The sequence below is a fragment of the Misgurnus anguillicaudatus genome, chromosome 10 (genome assembly GCF_027580225.2).
Source record: "Misgurnus anguillicaudatus chromosome 10, ASM2758022v2, whole genome shotgun sequence".
Lineage (NCBI taxonomy): Eukaryota > Metazoa > Chordata > Actinopteri > Cypriniformes > Cobitidae > Misgurnus > Misgurnus anguillicaudatus.
The window spans coordinates 41,879,401-41,903,632 of record NC_073346.2 but is presented as its reverse complement, the minus strand read 5'-3'; the positions used below and the strand labels follow the sequence as shown (position 1 = coordinate 41,903,632).

General features: G+C 40.8%; 1 protein-coding gene across 4 annotated transcripts in view; it reads left to right on the top strand.

Moving 5' to 3' along the window:
* LOC129448956 (intermembrane lipid transfer protein VPS13B) overlaps positions 1–24,232 on the top strand; it is a 78,135-nt gene that overhangs the window by 13,179 nt on the left and 40,724 nt on the right. For 3 of the 4 annotated variants that reach the window (XM_073872660.1, XM_073872659.1, XM_073872661.1), the window contains exons 15-23: positions 571–695; positions 3,607–3,791; positions 4,748–4,882; positions 5,697–5,873; positions 20,015–20,254; positions 20,685–20,812; positions 22,129–22,363; positions 22,502–22,713; positions 23,767–23,982. In XM_073872660.1, the coding sequence (XP_073728761.1) occupies positions 571–695; positions 3,607–3,791; positions 4,748–4,882; positions 5,697–5,873; positions 20,015–20,254; positions 20,685–20,812; positions 22,129–22,363; positions 22,502–22,713; positions 23,767–23,982 (1,653 nt within the window). Of the gene's footprint in view, positions 1–570; positions 696–3,606; positions 3,792–4,747; positions 4,883–5,696; positions 5,874–6,819; positions 13,358–20,014; positions 20,255–20,684; positions 20,813–22,128; positions 22,364–22,501; positions 22,714–23,766; positions 23,983–24,232 lie in introns of those variants that run through there. The other variant, XM_055211690.2, reaches the window with a different exon arrangement.

Here is a 24,232-nt window from a genome sequence, read left to right as displayed (position 1 = left end):
TGCATAAACATAGCCGTGACATTAAGACTGCGTCTTAAGAGTGATTCTGACTAACTAGCAATTAGTTAAGGCTAATCAGTCTTATTATTTGGATTTAAATTAGACCAATTTACCTTTCTATGTAACATACTTAAAACAGTTATGATCAGTCTTAAAGAAAAAAATTCATGACTAACTTTTAAGACTAGTCTTAAACTTGTCACTTATAAACGGCCACAGAACTAAGGTTTTTATGAAACATTATCAGACATATTATCAGCCGCCTATGCCGTCATTCAAACATGTCTGATAAATGGAGTTAAAGATTTTTGAAGGTTCAAAATAATATCAATGTTATTATTGGTCAGGCTGCCTGTCAATCAAACGTCCAGGCGGTGAAGGGTCAATTGCTGTCTATATGAATGAAGCCATGCTTTCTGTCTGTCTCTGTCCGTGGGTCTGAATCCGTCTGTGTACCTGTTTGAATAAATTCATATGTTCTCTGTCTTGTCTGTTCTGGTTTTGTTTGTCTGTCGGACTCTCTGTCTGTACGGGTCTCTTCATTTGTTCGTCTGTCTCTCTGTGTTTCAGGTCTTTGAGCTTCAGGCTGGTCTGACTGTAATTGACTCAGAGGGGGTACTCCATCCGCTCCTTCCCATAATTCCTTCTTTCAGTACGGCTCTCTATGGGAAGCAGCTCTGTTTGCCTGCATACTGGTGAGAGACTTTTCTTGTGGGTAAAGAGTTTAGATGAGTGCATCAGTGGAGGGTAATAAATATCCTGTTATTAGCCTGAGTGTGTGAATGAGAGCCATTAATGCTTTGTGTGTGTGTCTGTGTGTGCGTGTCTGCGTGTGTGTGCGTCTGTGTTGTGTGTGTATGTGTGTGTTGGCCGGAGGTGAGGCGTCTCACACGGTACCGATCACCCTACGTTTAAAGAAGTCCCTGGAGTCTGTCGGGTCGGGCGGCTCATTCCATCAGCTGGTTTAAGTGTGTGTGAGAAGCTGTAATGAGACGCAGCAGTGCAGTCTGCTAAACCTGTTACAGCGCTCACATGAGGAGAGCAGAACTCCACCACCATCACTGATCAAGGCCACATCACATACACGCTGCTGCTGCTGTTCATTTCAGTTTCTCCACTGATCTCTTAGATAACTTCAGAAACGTTTGAAGTGAACAGGATTTTCAGGTCGCTGTGTGCAAGACAATATGAGAAAACAGCGTTAAAGACCCAGGTGTGTGTGAACATAGTGCTGCATCAACACAGACACTGTGCAGAGGTGATTTCATACACGCAAGCAATCAAGACCAACACAATTCAGTTTGCATTAAAAAGACCAGTAGGAATTCAGACAACACACACTAGAGTGACTTCATCACTCTTGATTACTTTACAAATCTTGAGCAACCTATTGATCGAAGTGAATAGGAGATTTTCATACATTTTTAAATCTCCAAAGAACAAAAACAACACATCTGTAACTCAAAGTGAGTGAAGTTTCACTGTATTCCTGATGACAGTTTGAAAAACTTGAAGGCCTTTTTGAATACAGCCAGTGCTGTACACACACACACAAACAGGCACAGACACGCATACACACACATAGACATGCACACACAGACACACACACATGCACCCACACATGCACCCACACACACGCACCCAAAGATACGCACACACACACACATTAACACATGCACACACACAGAGATACGCACACACACAGACATGCACATGCACACATAGACACACACACACGCACCCAAAGATACGCGCGCACACACACAGACATGCACACACAGACACACATGCAGACACACACACATGCACACACAGACACACACGCGCACCCTAACATTCACACAAATTACTCAGATTTCAGTGCTATGAAACTTGAGCCCAATTATGCAGAAGCCATTACTACTGCTGAGTCTCTCTCTCTCTCTCTGTCTCTCTCTCTCTCTGTCTCTCTCTCTCTCTCTCTCTCTCTCTCTCTCTCTCTTGTTAGTTCTGGGATATGAATCATTCTGTTGTGGGTTGATGAGTTGTGAGATAAGAAGTGTGAGCATGATAATCACTGATGTCTGTAGGCTTGATAATTGTATTTATTAAAAACAGAGGTGTAGTGTTTGCTGAATCCTCCCAATCCCCAAAAATAAAGCAAATCGCACCTCCTTTCATAGAGAAGCTTACACACCAACACGACTCGTCCTTGAGCAGCAGTCCCATCTACCCCTGACCTCTCACCCCGTCCTCATCTGCCGAGACTGCCATCCCTGCAGTACGTCAGCCACCCGCTGTCAGGCGTTACGCGCCAAACCACCCAGAAGCACTACAAAGCCAAGATGAGAGCGTTGCGAGAACAGCAGTTAAGTGGTTACAGAGGTTCTGTGATGAGAAGAGCGTCTCTCTCTCTCTCTCTATCAGCGCTGATCAGAGACCTGCTGCCGTTAGTCAAAGAGTGCTCAGGTTCACAGCTCACTTCACTTCTACAAGCAGTTTGAATCCTCTAGTTGTGTCAGTGTTATGTTAATGTGCTTGGAAAGAAGTGATCGTCACGAGTTTGCTTTCTCTCAGGTCCTTCTCACTTATACATCAATGGAGTTGTGGTTGCTTGATTGACATATTGCTGACATCATTCGGTTTAGGGTTTTATACATTGCTGATATCACTTTTAACAAGACTTTTTTAAGATGTAAAATAAATCTTTGTTGTCCGCAGAGTACGTATGTAAAGTTTTAGCTCAAAATACCCCACAGATCATTTATTATAACATGTTAAAGTTGTCACTGTCTGTCCTTTTGGCAGTGCTGTGTTTGGATAGTGCAGATTAAGGGGCGGTATTATTATAATAAGATCCCCTTCTGACATCACAAGGGGAACCAAATGTCAATGAGCTATTTTTTTTCACATGCTCGCAGAGAATGGTTTACCAAAACCAAAAAAAAAGTTACTGGGTTGATCTTTATCACATTTTCTAGGGTGATAAAAGCACTGACACGTAAATATGGAAATAATCATGATATGTCCCTCTTTAAAAATGGTCAAACTACAATCTTTCTCGCTCTCTCCCTCGCTCACCTGTTTGCAACAGGAACGTTTTAATTGCTGGATGGCTGCTTTATTGAAGTGCTGTAGTATGTGATGAGTGTGAATACCCTTTAGAGGTCATGAGGTCAAAGTAACTGTCTTTATAGCGATTGTTGTATGCACAGAACTACAAAACATTTCTGCTGCATTGAAGGTTCCCAAGAGCACTGTGGGCTCCAGAATTTTCAAATTGAGGAAGTTTGGCATAACCAGACTCAAGTTCATCGCCCGGCCAAACTAAACAATCGAGGGAGAAGGGCTTTGATAAAAGAGGACACCAGAAACCCAGTAGTCACTCTTACTGAGCTCCAGAGATCCTGTGTGGACATCTGGGCTTTATGAAGGAAGTTTCTCAAATTTTTCCAAACTCGAAGCGTGCTTTCATGTGTTACGCACTGAGGAGAAGTTCGGATCGGTGGAGAGCTGCAGTGGAGGACTGATGTGCTCTTGGGAGAAAATGTTTTTTTGTAATCCGTCTGTTGACTGACTGTGATGATGTTGTTAGTTAAGATCTCTCTGTTGTTGTTGTTTTTTCAGGGGGAGACAGTCATCAGTTGCTCTGTATGAGTGCATGTTTGAGCTCCCGCAGGTGTCTGTTCAGCTCACTCGTGCTCAGGTGATGCTTCTTCAGTGTATGTATCACAGCTGGATGTATGCTGTGGAAGGAGGAGCCTGCAGCGGCATCAGCGACGCTCTCATTAACCACGCCTACAGACCTCCAGGTACAGTTCACACTTGTGTGTTTTTGTGTTTCCATGCAGACTGATGTTCCACATCTACATGTGTGTGAATGACAGTATCATGTAAGGTGTGTGTGTGTGTGTGTGTGTGTGTGTGTGTGTGTGTGTGTGTGTGTGTGTGTGTGTGTCCTTGTGTTGATAAATTGGGTTGCCCTTGTGTGGAAATGTGTGTGTCCATGACATCTGTCTGATATGAGATTGTCGAGTTAGTGTGTGTGTGTGTGTGTGTGTGTGTGTGTGTGTGTGTGTGTGTGTGTGTGTGTGTGTGTGTGTGTGTGTGTGTGTGTGTGTTTCTACTTATCTTTATTCTGGGGACAAATTTGTATCCAGAAGTGAGCGGAACTTGGCAAAAACCTTCTTTTGGGAAATCATTATTTGTAAAAACAAAATATATGATAAATATTTAATCAAAATCTAGTAGATTTATGTTTTTCATTGTGAAAATGTAGAACTTTTCTGTTAATGTTACAGTGTGAGTTAGGGTTAGGTTATAGATTTGTAACCTGCAGTGTATAAAACAATAGAAGTCTTTATGTGTATATGTTTATGTGGTCTTATAGATACGAACATGTGTGTGTTGGCTTTGCCCTTAGGGTGTTTGATGGGGTGTGTGACCCCAGTGACCATGAGCTGTTTGCTTATGCACCTCTGCACCTGTAACACACGCACACACACGCACGCGCATACATACTGTATAGATGACTTCTCTGATGTGAAAATGAATGTTTTTTTAATGTGGATTTTGTATTGTGACTTCTGTCAGCAGATTATTGGATAAACAAAACCCGTTCTGTAGAATAATCATTTTACAGTGTGCACAATGATCAGACGTGTTAACATGCATATTACTGTGTTTATATGTTGGTTGATGTGTGTGTGTGTGTGTGTGTGTGTGTGTGTGTGTGTGTGTGTGTGTGTGTGTGTGTGTGTTTTCACAGGTGTAAAGTCAGTGGTCTCTGCTCCTGTTCTGGAGTTGTGTATTCAGCGTGTTGAGTTAAAGGTGTGTGAGCGTCCGTCGCTGCTGTGTGTTTCTGGAACTCTGGGAGCTGTTAAAGTTTGTGCCAGGATGCCGGGTAAGAGCAGCTGTGCACATCTGTTTCTTTAACACGAGCCCTTCTCTTACACATCTAAATTGAGATTTGTATTGATGATGACCTGTGAGTGTCCATGACTTTACTTCATTTGGTTCTGTTAAATGCAAAAGAAAACAACTGGTGGAGTGAGCATTAAGTTTTTTGCTTAACTCTGTCAACACATACAGTATACTGATCCACTGTAGGTAACTTTGGATAAAAGTTTCCGCCAAATGTTTAAATGTGAGGTTAAATCTTAAAAACAAAAATTATTTTATACATTTTTATGTTAATTTGTCACCTAGACTAAAAATAATGCTTATATTAGCACCAACATATATGTATTGAAGTTTTTTTTGCAATCCTTTGACATTTTAAGGAAGTATAAATCGTCAAAGTCTTTTACTGATACTAGATTTATTAACTGAGTTGATTCAGTTATCAATATTAATATTTTATTAGTAGTAATATATTAATAATATTAGTAGTTTATATATTATATGTGAAACAATATTTAATATTTTAAAGATGAAATCCAAGTTTTATGTGACAGGATTGTGAATAAACAGAATGACTATTTGCATGTTTATTTACTTCAGTTTAGAATAGGCTATGTGTGTTGTACAGTGTGTGTGTGTGTGTGTGTGTGTGTGTGTGTGTGTGCGTGCGTGTGCGTGTGTTTGTCTGTCTGTGTGTGCTATACATTCATCAATATGGGGGTTCCCTGGAAGTTGAACCCCTGTATTTTTGCAACAGGAATGTTTTTGTGTGTGTTAAATGATTATTTTGTGTGTGTGTTTGTGTGCACGTGCAGGTGTTTGTGAGGGACAGAAAGAGCAGCTGGTTTCTCTGGTTCAGGGTCCGTCTGATACCACAGATCTTCACACCAGCCGTTGGTTAAGTGGGAGTCGTAAACCGGCGTCTCTCCTCTCTCCTGATCTCATCCAAATCTCTCTACAGCTTCCACAGCAGGAGCGCATGCCGAATCCCGGTAGGATGTGATCGACACACAAATCACTCATCAGTTCATCCTCTCGCAAGTGTCATGACACCAAGAGTTTGATCATGAAATACAATATTAACCTGTGTCTCAAGTCATGAAAATTTTGGTCTTGTTTTCAGTAGAAATATTTTACAAGTATTTTCTTGGTGAGCAAATGACCTAAGAAAATAAATCTAGTTTTAAACATAAAATGTAAACAAATGTTTTTGCTTGTTTTAAGCACAAATTCACTTAAATGTTATAGGTTTTTTTTGTCTAAAAACTAGACTTATTTTCTTAGGTCATTTTGCTCGTCAAGAAAATACATCTTTGTACTAAAAACAAGATAAAAATACGAAGTAAAAAAAGTCATTTTTGCAGTGTTGATTGTTTTAGGCTATGTTTACATTCATGCGTTTTATTTTAACACATTGTTTTTAAAAGGAAAACAATCCCTCTCTATAGGGTTTTCAGAAAAGATCTCCATCCACACTACACGCCACAGTAAACGCTTGAAACATGATTATTTACACACACGGGTCATATGTGTACAAGTATAAAAAAGCTGTGAAACAAAAGTTATGATACAGTTAATGTCAGGTTTAGTTGTTGTTCAGAAATATGTTGTTTAATTTGATTTTACAACGCAATTGTAGAGAGATCAGTTTTTCCATTCATGACGAAAGGACTTTAGTTTTGCATGACTGAAAGAACTGCCGTTGCAAACATGGCTGACTTCACTAAAGGGACTTTTGTGGTACCCCGATGTCCGTTAACACAACAAATATGCTTAACTGCAAATTCGCAAGTTAAAGTATAGATAACTGATTAGCAATGAGTGAACTTTTAGACTTTGAAGTTTTAGTTCACTTTTCTGATGCAGTATTGAATGAAGCTCTGTTGTTCATGAAGTAAGAAAAAACCCCACTTCTGTCCCGCTGAATTTGTTTTTCAGGTTTTACTGTAATGCTGCTAATCCAATAACTAAAAACTGATTCTGAATGTTGTTAGTGTAGTTTAACGCTGGTCCTTTCATCTGTGAACGAGTGAAATCTTACTCATACGGTCTCTCTCCGAGCTCACTCGCTCACGTTTCTGTTTAATACAATGCAGTTTTCAAGCGATGCTTTATGACTTTGCGTAGCCGTGTTAGCCTTTAATTTGGCCCAAAATATTTCTAAACGTCTGACGTGCACTTTATGAATTCCATAATAATCTCTTTCACAATCTCGCTCGGTCCAGAAGAGCCACATACACTTGGAAGCGTTCCCGTTCTTACATGCGTTTGTTCTCGCTCGCTTTATCTCCCTTTTCCTGAGCGCGTTAACCTCAAAGCTTTCTTCAAACTTAACGTTTAATTACCTTGAAATGACATTTAAATAATTCCCAGGCTGATCCTGATCTCTGGCTCACACAGTCAACATGAAGATGGGCCGTTCGCTCATCTACATCTGCTTTCCATTCAATTGTTTACCACTGAATTAAAAAGAAATTCCAATTTACTTAGAAAATGGCCGTTCTGTACCCGCTAAACTCTCGTAGTCGCAGACCAAATATGTTTCCGTTTAATGAGCCTGAGGTTGTGGCACACTAATAAATTAAATGCACTTAAAGGCGTTGGATTAACACAAAAGAAACCCAACCGCATGTCTTTGAAAGCACTCTTTTATGAACATATAGTGATTTTCTGTTCAGTGTTAAGTTAACCCTCCGCTGGACGCTGAATGGATGCAGTCATTGTGTGTTTGTGTGTGTGTTTAATAGTCTACTAGTGTAGTGCTAACTGCATTAACAGTATAAACATGGAGTGCATCAAACAGTAGTGTGCTACAGAGTATGATCTCATTATGTTAATGATTTTGCAGGTGCAGTATGAATCTACAGGGTGGCAGTGGGGTGTTTTATGGGTGTGCAGTATTAAGTTTGAGTGTTGCCCTAGACTGCAGGTGTGTGTCTCTCTCTCTCTCTCTCTCTTTCTCTCTCTGTTCGTCCCCGGGGACCCGCAAGGCGAGTTGAGCTTGATGATCATTGAAAAAGAGCTCAAGACGGAGCGGATCGCGGGGGCCGCATGTGTTCGTGCAGCTGTGAGAGTGTGATTTATGTCGGTCTCAGAACTCCACCATTTTAAAATGCTACATTGAATCAAACGCAGGGGGCCGAAGTCACCCGATGCATTGGATGTTCAGAGTTTGTGCTGTGGGAACAGCAGAACAAAGACGTCTTTAATGTTCACTTCAACAGATTTACTGAGATTATGAGACATTTGTACAGTGTGCGGTGTCTGGAATTTTAAAACATGTTAGTGAATCTGCAGACGTGCGTCTAGTTAACAGACAGATTGATTAAAAGCTGCACAGCATCTACTTGACTGACAGCACCTTTCCACCCGTCAGCTGAGGTGTGTGTCTGTGTGTGCGTGTGTGTGTGTGTGTGTGTGTGTGTGTGTGTGTGTGTGTGTGTGTGTGTCTGTGTGTGTGCGTGTCTGTGTGTGCGTGTCTGTGTGTGCGTGCGTGCGTGTGTGTGGAGCTAATGTGAGTTCTCAATCCAGCTGGACTTTGCTGGATTGTGTGTGAGGCAGTAGAATAATGACAGCAGGTGGATCGGGTCTGGTGCTGCTTTGATCCCCCAACACTCTGACCTGAAACCGGATCTCCCGCTTGACGGTTGTGTGGGGCTTCAGGACCCGTGTGAGTCTGTTAGCTCTGATATCTATTAACAGCTCTCAGAGTCTGTGTGCCATTTATTAGAAAACACACACATGCACACGCCCTCTATCTGAATCTTCTCTTCAGCACATTTCAACCCAATAACATCACGTCAGTCTGGCTGCTTCACACAATGCATGTTTTTTTGAGCGAATTTGTTTAGTTCCTCATACCTTTTGTTTGTCTGTTGGACTATTGGTGCTGACTCACATTGGTGCTGTTATGGCACCGAGATCACGGCCGGTCTGACATACGTCTATACGTACTCTTGCGGTTTGTTACATCATCATTTGAGTCTCAAGTCATTGGAAATGTGGCTCACTTCTGAGATTTCTGCAGCACTGGGTTAAAGGAGTAACGTCTTTTGAGCGTGTTAAGACATTCATCTGTCTTGTTGTTGTGTTTTTTGATGTTGTGTTCATCTACTGTGTGTGTCAGGCAGAATGTGATGTAAGTTCATGTGTCATCTCCGGTCCAACTATGAGCGATGCCTGCATACAGACATCACAGTCTGAACTGAACGCTTCATCTGGGTAGCGTTTTCAACACAACGTGAGACATCCAGATTCTCGTAAAACCCAAGAGCCGCTGCTTTAAGCAATGCATGTTTAATTTTTTTCTATTTCTTTCACTAGAGTGATTTACTTTTAGTTGTACAAAGCGTGTGAGATTTGCACGTCTATTAGCAAATGCAGTTGGATATAAAGTTTGATTTGATCTCACTTTTAAGGAGGCCACGGTGGAGTCTGAATATTTTGGTTGTGAATGTGTTTTAGAGATGTTGGTCAGGAGATTCATCGCATCAGAATGAGGTTTGAGCGTGAGGATGAGCTGAGATCATTGAGGATCATTAAACTCTGACCCGGCTGTTCATTAACATCTTCTCATACAAAGTCACTCGATTCACTGCACGCTGCTGTCTCTCAAAACCTCTCATCCCATAAATAAAGAAAAGATTTGGGAAACTTTGGCTTATTTTAAAGGCTGATATGTTTTCCACATTATTTTTGTCATTTTAACACATTGTACAGTTGTTTATATATCTACTGTTATTAAATTATATGAGAGTATTGAGAATGGGCTTCTGACTGCTTGTGCTTTTCATTTCACAGCAGCTTTGAGCTCTCACTTTATTATTTACTCCATTCTTATTCTCTATTGATGGACAGATGGCTCCACGTGGTTTAGCTGTTGCTTCTGTTCAGTGTTTCAGTCATTTTTGTTGTGTATTTTGATTTGATTTTTGTGCCTCTCTGGTCGTTCTTTGCCTTTTTGAAGTCTGATGTTTTGTGTATTCAGAAAGGTACAATAAGTGTATGTAAATGATGTGTTTGCTCTCTTCATTTTAAATTGTGTCAAAAGCTTTTCTCGACTTAAACATTTTCTCAATTCTCTCAAACAAAGGCAGGTTTTGTTTTGTTTTGGTCGATCTGCTTGTTCACCTGTAAAGTGTAAATGTATGTATAGAGTCTGATATTTTGGTAAGGTTAGTTTATGGACGGTTTCAGCAGTAACAATATAAACAAACAGCTTTCGTTGACTTCCGGTAGACTTTCAACAACAACGTCCTTTTACCGTAGTTTATTTCTGATAACAAGGGAAATAAATAACAAGTAAATAACTTTGTTCATATCTAACGCTGTCAACTATTACATGGAGCTAACGGTGTAAAATTAATGTATACAGTGTTAACTACATGTCTTTGAATTCTTGCCTGGCTGCCAAACCTCCGCACACAGTTGTGATCCATCCATGCTCATCGTTTCCCGTCATCTTTAGCAAACCTAAACATTTTATTGTCAAGAAGGTATTTGTTTCAGAGATCACTAGCCAGACCATAAATAAATACAGACCGGACGTTCACTTTGGTTCAGGGGCATAAATGTGTTTCAGTGTTTTTCGCCTGGGTCAATTCTTCTGGTAATCTGAAATGGATGATTTTAGACCAGAGTTTGTTAAGCTGTATGTGGTTGGTTTGGGTTGTTGAAGTGCAGAAGGGAATCTGAATTGGTTTCATTTCAGTGTTCAGTTTCCCTCAGCTGATTTGAGATATTTCACTTTTTAAGGGAATTTTTATGTTGTTTAAAATTCCCGAGGAGTGTGTGATTGCAAATACACAATGTTCATGAGTACTTGTTTTGTTTGCTCATTTCTTAACTGGTTTATTTTCCTCTTTTTTTACTTGCTTTTATTATCATGGATAATTACACCTTTTGTTTATTAAGGTCTGTTAAAACTACCGTCGACCTGACATCAAGTTGTTTTTCTAAGCGTTATCTGTATCTCAACGGTATTAATGTCTCACCGATGTGAAATGATTCCTGTCTGTCGTACGAGCAGCATGAAGGTGTTTGTGAGATCATGGAGGTGTTTCACGTTAGTCTGATGTGATTTGTTAAATCAAGTGTCACCATTCTCAGAAAATTCTATTGTGAGTGATCACATTAAACAATTTTTATCTGACAGACCAAAAAAAGGAGGAAGTTTCATAGCTTAACCTCTTTTCTGTCACCCACCCCTTTTAAGTGTGTGTGGGGGGGGATTTGATGTGCACCTTCAAATGAATATAACTCTGGCATTTTTTTGGTCTAGAAGCCTAATCTTGGTCTTGTTTTAAATAAGGATTTGCAACCGTCAATGATCCACAGTTTTGAATTATATGACGGAAGCGGGAGAGCACATGTGTTAGAAACACATAGATAATGTATCCATAATCTCTGCTGGCAATAAGTGCATTATTCATGGTGAAAAACTCTGTTTAAAAGAGTCAAAATGTTGCAGTGTTTGTACACACTAGCTGAGAACGATATGTCTGTCTTCGCTAGCGATTCATTTATATGCTTCCTTTAGTAGTGCAAACTTTTAATGTCACGCTTGTGAGATTGTTTTGGATGTTTGCGACACAAATAAACACACAATGCCCTAAAAAGACCGATTGAGAAGCTATATGTATAGTGAAGTTTCGTAGTAGCCGCAGCATGGAGGCTGTCAATCATAGCAGTGGCGGGACGCTGGGACGAACGCTCTTAAAGTGAAAATGCACAAATCAGACAATCAGAGGATGAAAAACAGGGTGGAAAATTTGTGTAAATTAATTAAATTTGAGGGACAAAAACAAGTAATATAATAAATACACCTCAGAGAACATAATAAACTAATAAAACAAACACGTCATGACCCCTTTAAAGGAGAGACTGTGCTGAAAATCTCTCCACAAACCCAAGCAGCAGTACAGCAGCACACTTGAAATTACCCACAATGCACTAGCAGGGTGCCAGTGAGTTTGGCACAGGCAAACTGAAACTGCAATGAGTGATCAACCTCACGCATATTTTCTAAAGGGAATTATTCCAGCGACTGTTTTGCTTTTATAGTCATGCTGTAGTTTGTGATTCTGGCTAACTGATAACTGCAGGTCACATGCGCTCACAGACAACGGCAGGTAGTTTTCTGTGCCGGTGGCGGAACGAATTGGAGTCTCCGCGGTCCAGTGAAGCTATCCAAACACAAGGTGTGTAGGAGGGCTGAGAGGCGACCCTTTCCCATGATCCCTCATCCAGAGTTGTGCTCGCTGAAGGTGAAGTGACGTGGACCTTACCGGTCTGCTCGTCGAGGAGGGAGGGAGTTTTTGACGACAGATAAACATTAGCAAGCGCAGTAGTGGGTTAATCTGTCATTAATTCAGCTCATTACAGGCCTGTCATCAGACTTGAGTTCAGGTGGAGCGTTGGAGGAGAAAGGGAATTCTCACAGTGTGAAATGAATGAAATCAACCAGTAGGAACGTTGAAGAGATGACGTTTTAGCTGCATTCCCAGTATCTGTCTGTTTCCTCTACTACGGTCAAGAAAATGAAAACGTCTACTTAGGAAGTAAATGAAAACAGTGTCATGTCTTGTATGATTGCAGTTCTTTCAGATGGATCACACTGGTTAAAGCATGTACAATACTTCAGGCTGGTTTTGTGTACCGCTTGTATTGTAGTATATTACTGTTATGAAATTCCAATACTGTTGTGTACTTACATACTTTCATGAAAGAATGTTGATGACAGCATAAACACAGATGTGTGTGTGTGTGTGTGTGTGTGTGTTTGCACTGGGTGTATTCAGTAGGACTCAGCTGAAGAAGGCCAGCTGAGAGACCTGCATCTAATTTTATTTAGAAAAAAGAGAGAGAGAGAGGCGTGATGAGGTGTGAGGTTTGATCGGTCGGTGGGTTAGTTGGTTGGTAAACGGTAGTTGTGGGTGGTCCGCAGTGCCACTCTCTCCTGCTCATTTTTAAAGTGGTTTGTTTGACACTCTCTGGCCTTAATTTGCGCTGTTATTTCCTGCTGCACTTACAGCTGTGTGTGAGTTCCCATCATGCACTGCAGCCTCTGTGACCTCTCACATTTACTCATAACATCACTGCCCCCCTGTGGATGATCCCACTGCACAGTGGCCTTTATCAGTCAGATGTTTATCATTTCATGCTGATTCCTGCATTCAGTTAAGATGAGAAGACCTAATAGGACTATTAGAAATGTGTTCAAATATTCCTACTCAGAGAATACTTGAGATAAATGCGTGCGTGCGTGTGTTACACTTTAATCTAAAGTTTTTGGCTCATGAGCATCTTAGAAACAGCAGTGGTCCTTCTGAACGCTGTGTCGCATGGAAACCTGTGGCGCAGGTGGTTCTTCTGTTCTCCAGCTTTAATGGGCTCAGTGTAAACGCTCGTGCAGCTCTCTGCTCTACAAATAAATAATTACCAAAGCCTATCGAATGGATACGTCAAACACACAGAGGAACGTCTCACTCTTTCTGTCTCACTCTTTCTGTCTCGTTCTCTCATCTCTCTCTCTCAATCAGTTTTAATGTACTTTAGTGTCATGTCAAACACTTGTACACTTAAATCAACAACAGTGTAAAACAGTGTAGTTTATGTCATAAAAGTGACGTAAAAGTATATGATGTAGTCTTGACCGGTGAAAAACAAAATGATCTCTCTATAGACGGATTCAGCAGTAATAACATAAACAAACTGCTTACGTGGAACAAACGTACCTTCCGGTAAACTTTCGCAAAGAATCAATAGTGTTCACTTTATGCAGCACTGCGCAGACCGATCGGCGGCAAAATCAGACATTTTGTATGATTTGAGCTGGCGCTGAAGGCATGTGACTGTGACGTGTGGTTTTAAAGGACCACGAGAGCATTTCGAGAGCAGCTGCCTGCAAAGCGGCTGCAAGGTGTTCTGATGACAACACAGCTCTTCGTGATGGGTCGCCTTACTGATGACAATGATCACATGCATTTCATGTTTAATCCAACCTTCAGTTCCACTAATAAACATTATAAATTCATGTTTTTATAAGACTTAAAGACACTATGCAGTTATTTTACCTTAATATAACCGCTTCAAAGTTATTTCGGTGGTAAACAAAGTCATAGTAGGGCGAATCATCCTCCTGTTGAAGCTCGGGGAGGACGCCGCTAGCAAATCCTGTGACGGCATTGCAAGCTTGGCAGGAGCGCCCCTGACAAATCTTACGAGAATCACGGCTTGCTTTACGGCAACGACGTCACACACGTTAGGCTTGTTCGACTTCATGCAGCACTGCAAGAACTGACCGCCGGATGACGTCAAAGTACTGCGAGAATGATCCGAGACGTCACTTTGACGTCATCCGGCTGTCGGTTCTTGCAGCGCCGCATGAAGTCGATCAAGCCTATAAACAACAACTGCACGCGCGAATTTGAGACGTGATGCTAAACGATTTAAAAGTTAAGAAAGCGCGTTTGGAATAGAGAAGGAAAAGGAAAAGAGAATCTGATCATGTTAGAAACGGGACAAGAGTCCCACTCGGTCAGGTTTTTACTCGTTGGCATGAGCTTAAAGACAGCACTGGATGGGATGTTGACCTGCCGATCTTGTTGATGGACTAGTAAGTAAATCTCTTATTTGTAAACTTGTTTGCGGTCTATGTTGTATTTTGTTGCGCTTGCTTGTTGTATGTCATGCGATTATCATGACAACAGTTGTCAATATCTCACATAATGATCAGGACATAAATAAAGCCTAGAGGTTGTAAATAGTGTAAATATGCAAAATTTGCATAAAAACGAAAAGAAAACACAGCACACACGTCACTACGGCAAGCAGCAGGTTCCGGCTTGACGGCTCCGTCTTCAACTCCTTCGACTGCAAGCAGCAAACCTCGCCGATCGGTCTGCGCAGCGCCGCATGAACTCGAACACACCTAATAACAAGAGTCCTTTTAGAGTAGTTTATTTCTAATAAACAAGTAGATGACATTAGTTTAAATCAAACAACTACACTGAGCTAACGTTACTGTGTAAAATGTGTCTTATATAATCTATACAATCTTAACTTCAGATCAGCTGTCAAACCTCCCTTCACATAGCGCTGATCCATGATCGATGTCTCCTCTCATCTTTAGGAAACCAATTTTTTTTTATATTTGTCCCCGAGTTCAGTTTAGCCACTAGTCAGACCATTAAACAAACAGAGACCGGAAGTTAAGTTTAGTCCAGGTGCGTAACCGCAACAGGCGCATGCGTCCGATGAAACCGTCTAAAGTGAGGTGAGGTCCATGTATTCTCCGTGTTTTGTCTCATGTGATCTGTCTTAAAGTGCTGGCCAGAAATATTTTACCCTTTTGTTGTTGTCTTTGAGTTTACGTGTAATTCATGTATCTGTGTTGTATGTTTGTAACTTTATATGTGCGATGAGTAGCAGTAATACACGCAGACAGCAGCGAGTGTGAATGGACGTCATCTGTGCATTTGTGTCCTGCAGTAAATCTGAGGCATGTTATCTGCAGCTCTGATCTAGTTCATGAAATAGTTAATAATCTCTCCTGTGTGTAAACTTTAGAAGTGCGACAGTAATTCATACTTTGACTGAAACATCTCGTCTCAGTTTTGAACCCATGAAATGAGTTGTTGGGAACTGATCGAATGCGTGTGACATAACTCTGTGATTCACGGTGAGATTTGGCTGATTCTGGCTGTCTGTATATTTGTTTGTAGATTTGTCTTCATGTCTGTCCTTTTTGTAAATGTGTCTGTCTGCACATACTGCTTGTCTCTCTGTCTGCCTGTCTGTGTGTCTCTAGCTGTCTTTGATTTGTGTGTTTGTCTGTGTCTCTGTGGATTAGAGCTGTTTGTCTGTAACATGCACTGATATTGTGCACTTGTTTTGCATTACCTGTAGTGCTGTGTGTGCTTTAGTCTCGTGTATGATCAGAATCCTTCACAAGAAACGTCAGCGAAGGTTTGGCTTTTCCACTCACACCTGCAGTAAGAAACAGATGGTATGAATACAACACTGTTCAGATGTCTGGTGGAGTCTCATGCACACTAGATGCTGAAGTTTATTTGAACAGTGATTGCACTTAACATGAGGAGGAAGTGACTGGACTCGGTGTTATTCACAGTGATGCATATTTCACCGCTCTCTTTTACCTCCAATCAAAATAATCCAGCGCTTGAATACACATTAGTGCCCTACACCTGCAGCTTACACACTCTGTGCCCTATACAAAAAAGAGTAACAAATTATTAAGTTACTGTTACAATAAATAATAAGTTGTAGAGTTATTTAACTCATATTTTTTAATAGTTAGCAAAGCGATTGATTGGACGCTCAAAGTACATTTGAGAGTCCTTCCCAGGTTGGATCATTGGCGAGGCTACATAAGAGATACATAAGGTCCAATCAGATTCACGGCTGGCCCACCCACTCAGAAGAGACACAACATTTTTTTTGTTGGAAAGCAGAAGAAATCATGCATCATTAAGGAAATAAAAATCGCTATAAAAATAATTGCATCATTCAGAAATAAATAACTATTTATATAGAAAGTTTAGCACAAACCTTGCAGATGTTAACATTCAAGGCATTTTAAACAATTTGAGCGCAAGAAGATGTTAAAGTTTTCAAACACACAATCTCTCTGCGGTTGACAGGACACAATAATATCTTGAGTCCTCTCATAAAAACAATCAGTTATGTCTTAAAGTGAAAGCAAACAGTTAAGGAAGAAATTAGATATCAGTATATTGATCCGTGGTTAGTTGTTCTTAAAGTGGTGGCAGTACCCTCACTATAAATGTTTGTGTCATTATGTTAATCAAACAACAGAAGACAAAATCATTTCTATAGCTTTAAAAAGATGAATTATATTTCATTTAGAAAATAAAGAGGAAAGTGTTAATAATATGCATTTGATTATATTTCTGTTCCTACTGTTAGACTTTAGTTGTAACTTTGTTCTTTTCTATTTTCATGTGCTTATAATTTCTTGATTTGTTCTTATTTTATTTTCCACCATCACTTTTTTGCTGGTCCTAAAATTATTCAATCCATGACTCAAAAATTTTAATGTAATCCATTTAACCACTACTGTATTGTATAATTAGGTTATTTAAGAATAGACATTGAGATCCACACTATTTTAGCGAGGTCCACTCCGTTTAAAATTTCTGGCCTCGCCACTGGTTTGTATGATTCATATGTGTGTTCTCAGCACTCACAGTTGTGTGTATCTCAGTGTCACTCATTGCTTGATCTTCTCTCTCTGTGTTGTTGTTGTTGTTCAGCATCAGCTGTTCTGATGTCAGTGTCTTGTGTCAGTGTGTGCAGAGGATGAGGACAGGACAGCTTTATTAAATACTCACTCAACGTGTAGTCAGTATGTCATGTGTGCAGGTGCTCTGTCTGATACTGAATCCACCAATCACAGCGCAGTATAAGGCTGTGAGAGTTCCATGATTGGCTGCTCTGTTTATTGTCATAAAATTAGACAGTTGAAATGCCAGATATAGGGTTAGATACTTAACAACTGATGCACTTGTTTTTCTTACACACTTGTTTTTCTTACGCACTTTGTTTTCTTGCGCACTTTGTTTTTCTTACACACTTGTTTTTTTTGCGCACTTTGTTTTCTTACGCACTTTGTTTTCTTACGCACTTTGTTTTCTTACGCACTTTGTTTCTCTTACGCACTTGTTTTTCTTACGCACTTGTTTTTCTTACGCACTTTGTTTTCTTGCGCACTTTGTTTTTCTTACACACTTGTTTTTTTTGCGCACTTTGTTTTCTTACGCACTTTGTTTTTTTCGCGCACTTGTTTTTCTCACGCACTTGTTTTTCTTACGCACTTTGTTTTTCTTACGCACTTTGTTTTCTAACGCACTTTGTTTTCTAACGCACTTTGTTTTCTTACGCACTTTGTTGTTCTCACACACTTGTTTTTCTTACGCACTTGTTTTTCTTACGCACTTTGTTTTCTTATGCACTTTGTTTTCTCACGCACTTGTTTTTCTTACGCACTTTGTTTTTCTTACGCACTTTGTTTTCTAACGCACTTTGTTTTCTAACGCACTTTGTTTTCTTACGCACTTGTTTTTCTTACGCACTTTGTTTTCTTACGCACTTTGTTTTCTTACGCACTTTGTTTCTCTTACGCACTTGTTTTTCTTACGCACTTTGTTTTCTTACGCACTTTGTTTTCTTACGCACTTTGTTTTCTTACGCACTTTGTTTTCTTACGCACTTTGTTTCTCTTACGCACTTGTTTTTCTTACGCACTTGTTTTTCTTGCGCACTTTGATCTTTTCTTGCGCACTTTGATTTTTTCTTGCGCACTTGTTTTTCTTGAGCACTTTGTTTTCTTACGCACTTTGTTTTTCTTACGCACTTGTTTTTCTTACGCACTTTGTTTTTCTTACGCACTTGTTTTTCTTACGCACTTTGTTTTCTAACGCACTTTGTTTTCTAACGCACTTTGTTTTCTTACGCACTTGTTTTTCTTACGCACTTTGTTTTCTTACGCACTTTGTTTTCTTACGCACTTTGTTTCTCTTACGCACTTGTTTTTCTTACGCACTTTGTTTTCTTACGCACTTTGTTTTCTTACGCACTTTGTTTTCTTACGCACTTTGTTTCTCTTACGCACTTGTTTTTCTTACGCACTTGTTTTTCTTACGCACTTTGTTTTCTTGCGCACTTTGTTTTTTTTGCGCACTTTGTTTTCTTACGCACTTTGTTTTTTTCGCGCACTTGTTTTTCTCACGCACTTGTTTTTCTTACGCACTTTGTTTTTCTTACGCACTTGTTTTTCTCTATAAATATCCTAGCGTACACTTGAACTGAAAGCTTTCAGACATTCTGTGTTAATATAGAGTTTGGTATGTGTCCTGATATCAGCATAGACCACCGCAGGTGTGTGACATTGACTTTAGACTAAATTAAACTCCTCTGCTGTTTGTTTACTGTCATGGGGTCAGTACAAATGACTCCTGAAATTACAGATGTTATTCTGACAGGAAAATGTCCTCGCCGCTCTTCGTATCTGTTAGATCAAAGAGCTCGTCCCTCGTACGGCTTCGTCTTCAATGACTGCCGGAGACTTTGATGTGCCTCGTGTGTTTATCATAGCAGAGCCGTCGCGCTGGGCCTGAGCCATGATTGGAAGAGAACTTTTAGACTGCAGGTGGCCCGGCGTGTGTGTTGTTATCAGACACACACACAGAGAGTGAATGAGAGAACGAGAGAGAGAGAGAGAGAGAGACTCTTAAAAGGCCATAAAGTTTCTTTAATATAGCTTTTAAAGGAAGAGAAGATCCACTGGAACATCAAGAGCAAATCTTACTGTTGAATTCAACAGGATGTTTCAAATGTCACACACAATACAACACACAGTACTTAGATGTTTTGACACACATCTGCTCGTGTGAGTGTTTATGTACGTTTTTGTTTGTACGCTTGTCTACTTGCATTTTCTTCCTCTTGCATTTAATCATTTGTGATGGCGGATGCTAATTGTCTCTCGGTGAGTTCCCCCGCGGGCCTGACATACAAGATTCTGAACCGTTCCAAAGCTGTTCTGGAAGTCGTGGAGCTCATCGTCGCTCTTATCTGATGATTGAGGCGTTCTGATTTACGCCAGTGAATTCCCACTAAATCCCGAAGGCATGGGAGCCATTATGTGCACGCTCATGAAGAATGACCTCAGCACTGAACTGTGGGTAAAGATGATTATTTAAGAACCAGAGCGCCTGAAACTTTCTTGGACATTTAATAAAGGAAAATGTTATTTTTGGGCAGCGTTTAAGATGATTTGAGGTGCTGTGTTAAAGCCAAGATGGGTTTGTCAGAACAGTCCGTTATACAACTGTACAGGTTTGTGTGTGTGTTTGATGCAGTGATGCAAACTAACAGGTTTGTTGCATTTGTTATTAACCCCATCAACACAGGTGAAATGACTATAAATACTACAAATCAAGTTGTTAGAAGTACACAGCTCATCATTCATCTGGCATTAAGAAAAAATAATTGGAGAAGAATGTCATGCCCAGGGCATCATGAACCAGATTTTAGGCTTCCAACAACTATAAAATCTGAATTAATTTTTTTGCGCGTGTGCGTGATGTAGGTGCAGTGCTGCTGGTGAGTGTTCAGGGCATCGCTGTAAACGTGGATCCAGTTCTGTTCTCCTGGCTCCTGTTTCAACCTCAGAGGTCCAGTGGCACCAGACCTCCTCAACAGGTTCCTATGGTGATGAAGAAGAGGAGGGAAGATGAAGCTTCTGTTGGCAGCACTCCATTGACCAAACAACCCAGCAATCCGGCCTCAGACTACACCAGCAGTCCTGTGAAAACTAAGACACAGACAGGTGCGCACACATTCTTAATGCTTTTATCAGGTTTAATTTAATGACTGGAATAAATCAAGCAGATTCATGAGTAGAGTTTTTTTTGGTGAGTGTTTGATTTGGTGTTATATCAGACAGGTTTAGGAGGAGGTGTTTGTGGGAGGAGTGTAATAATCCTTCCAGAATTAAAGCATTACAGAAGTGTGGTTTTTATTAGCACAAACAATACACCAATCTGTACACGCACACACACACGCACGCGCACACACACACACACACACACACACACACACACACACACACACACACACACACACACACACACACACACAGAGACTGATCCAGCAGCACCTGTATACATGAAGCTCAGGACTGAAACCAGTGATACTGTGTGAGACAGTAACATTACTCTTAAATGTGACGCTCTGACTGTTTATATTTGTGTGTGTAGAGTCAAGGCCTCTGTCTGTCCCAGTCAAAATCTTTCCTTCGTTTGAAGAGCGACATTTGAGTTCGGAAGAGCGGATGAAGAACCTGATAACAGAAACGTGGAACGCCGTCAAACACCTCACACTGCAGGTGACACAAACACACACACACACACACACACACACAGACATTAAACACTTCACACTGCAGGTGACACAAACACACACACACACACACACACACACACACACACACACACACACACACACACACACACACATTAAACACTTCACACTGCAGGTGACACACGAACATTAAGTGTTTGTATTTGGTTTGGCTCTGAGGTGGAGAGTTATCACAACATTAAAAGGAGATTATAGCCCTCAAATTGATTTAGTCTGTGTGAATATATGAGCTGAAGTTTTTATTATCCTCTGTGTGCTCTACATCAGTGTTTCTCAACCCTGGTCCTCGGGCACCCCCTCCCAGAAAGTTTTAGATGCCTCCTTATTTAACACACCTGATTTAAATCATCAGCTTGTTAGCGAGACATGTTTACCATTTTAGAAGGAGGCTGATGAGTTGAATCAGGTGTTTTAAATAAGGAGACGTCTAAAACTTTCTGGGAGGGGGTGCCCGAGGACCAGGGTTGGGAAACACTGCTCTACATTAACCTGAAACACAAATGTATGATATCACATTCATTATTTCTGTGTTTGGGTCCACATGACATAAGCCAAATATTTCATCTTTGTTGTGTGTATAAGTTTAGTAATAAAATATTTGCAGCATCATAACTCAACTCAACTGCCCAGCCCTCCGTATCACTCATTCCCTTGTAGGGTCAGAGGTCAATGCTCTTTTCTGTTAGCTCTATCTGTGAGGACAGATGACCAATCAGGGACAGGAATGATGTTGTGTGTGGGTGCGACTGTGGACAATGTGTCCGTTGTGAACTGCAGAGCCTTTTGGAGCGGATTGTAAAAACACGGGCGTGCGTTTCATCCCGTGTGTGTCCCACAGCTGCGCCTGAAGCTCTGTGTTTCATCTGCTGGGAGCCAATCACATGTTCCACACAGCGAGGTCACTTCCTGTGTCTGTGAGAGTGTGATTTGTGTTGTTTATCGTTCATTATTTGTGTATGTGTGTTGGAGTGTCAGGTCTGATGTTGATGATGTCACTGATTTTACATTAATGAAAGATGAGAATTAGAAGCAGTTTTTTGAAATTCTGTCTTATGGTCATTTCTTACCAACTAGAAATATAGAGAGATGAAGAGATGAGGTAGAGAAGAAGATGAGATCTATATGAGCTTTTAGATGTATTATTTGGAAAAATTCTAAGCCCTGCCAAATGTAAATGTGTTTATATCTCACATGTACACACGCACTCATCTCACACACATACATGCACAGTGACACACACTGGGTGTTGTAAGATTTTCTCTGTGTGTTTTTTTTGTGCAGGTTGAGCTTCAGTCGCTTTGCGTGTTTGTGCCGTCTGACAGTTTGCCGTCACCCAGTACTCTGGTGTGTGGTGATATTCCAGGCACCGTACGCAGCTGGTATCACAGTCAGACGTGCATGCCTGCGACGCTGGTGTTGTGTCTGCCGCAGGTCAGCGTGATGAGCGCTGGTCACAGACGCATGGAACCGCTGCAGGACTTACCGTTCACTGTTCACAGACCTGTGCTGGAGGAGGGTACGACCGCTCACCTCACATAGTTTCTATATGCTGTAGACTTCACTTGACACCTGAACATGCACACGTGCTTTACCATTACAACACTAACTATTCTGTCTGTGTGTGTGTCTGTTTTTCTCTGTGTGTCTTCCTCAGGTGATGCATTTCCGTGGACAGTGTGTGTAAATCAGTTAAGTGTGTACTCTCTCCTGGGACACCAGCGTTCTCTAAGTGTTCTTGATCCCATGGGCTGCACATCCACCCTGGCGCTCACTGGACCAAAACTACAGCCAGACACTAAACACGCTTTCATCATATGTTTACATGTGGACCTTCAGCCTGTGCACCTGAAATGCTCAAATCCTCAGGTTCAGCTGAGTTTCTGTGTGTGTGCGTGCGTGCGTGCGTGCGTTTGTGTGTGTGTGTGTGTGTGTGTGTTTGAATAAACCTTTGGGGCAAAAATGTCCTCCAGAAGTGCCAAATGTGACAAAAAAATCTTTATTCTTACAGTACAGAAATGTATTAGTCTGTAGTAATAATCATTATTCTCTATATGCAAACATGAGTCTGATATGGCTTCATATGTCATGCTGAGCTTTGTGTGAGTTGACATAAACGGAGCTGTCAGTCATGCTGGTGTGAGATCACAAACACACACACATACACACACACACACACACACACACACACACACACTAAAAACACGCACACAGTCAGATGTTGTGACTTTCTTCAGTTTGTGGAAACAGTGAATATAACTTTGGCCGAGTTGTGCTCTGTCTTGTTGTGATGTTTTATCTGCACACAAACACAAACTGATCTGAGCGTTAAATGTGGAAACATGAGAATGTGAGATGTTTGTTTTATTTGATGGGAGAACGCCAGCACTGATCTCTGCTGTTTTATAGAGCATCTTTTGTTTTGGTGAACATAAAATTGATATTGATGGGTCCGAGCACACATCTAGAATCGCTCTCGATCGCTGCATGCTGATTGGATGCAGAACAACAGCGAGAGGAGGACAAAATCATTTCCTTGTTTTGTCAAGCTAGAGCTGAATTGCCAGTAATCCCTAACAGAACAGAGCAGTTTCCAGCCTCTCCCTCCCTCTCTTTCTCATTCTCTATCTCTCTATTAATTAATATAGGAGGCACCTTGTGTGCTGATTATGAAGAGAAGAGAGACACAGAGATAGACGTTTCTGTAAAGATGGACAACCATTACCTGGAGCACTCCACTAATCTGGGCTTTGATTAAATCTACAAACTTTAACAGAGATTTGTGTTACTTCACTGTTGTTAGATTAGGTGACTCCGTATTACTCCAATGTTAATTTTTTCAATGTGTGCTTTATTGGCATGAGGAAACCATAGGTTTGTATTGGGCTGTGTGTAATGTTACTTTCTCTGTGTCTCTCTCAGGTTCAGCTGCTGTATGGTTTATGGTGTAGATGGAGTCAGATTCTCAGCATACTTGACCAGATGAAGAACAGAGGAACCCAAAGACAATCAGCAGCATTTCCAGACTCTACAGCACCGCCCGCTGGTCCTTTCTCACCTGTCCACAGCAGTGCTGGCACCATCCCACCAGATACCAGTACCTATAGTCCATCAGCTGACCTGGGCTCTCCAACAGAGGTCATATACACACACACACAACTGCAGAAACACAACTGTACACACACACACACATCATTGATGTACCCATTATTGTAGAGATGATGTATATATATATATATATATATATTAGAGATGCACAGAATTCCCATTTTTCTTTAGGTGTGACCTGGAGATTCTGATTTTCTTTCTAAGATCTATAATTGACAGCATATATAGGCTACAAACTAAAATCTACTTTTCTTTAATAAAAAAAAATTAATCATAAAAT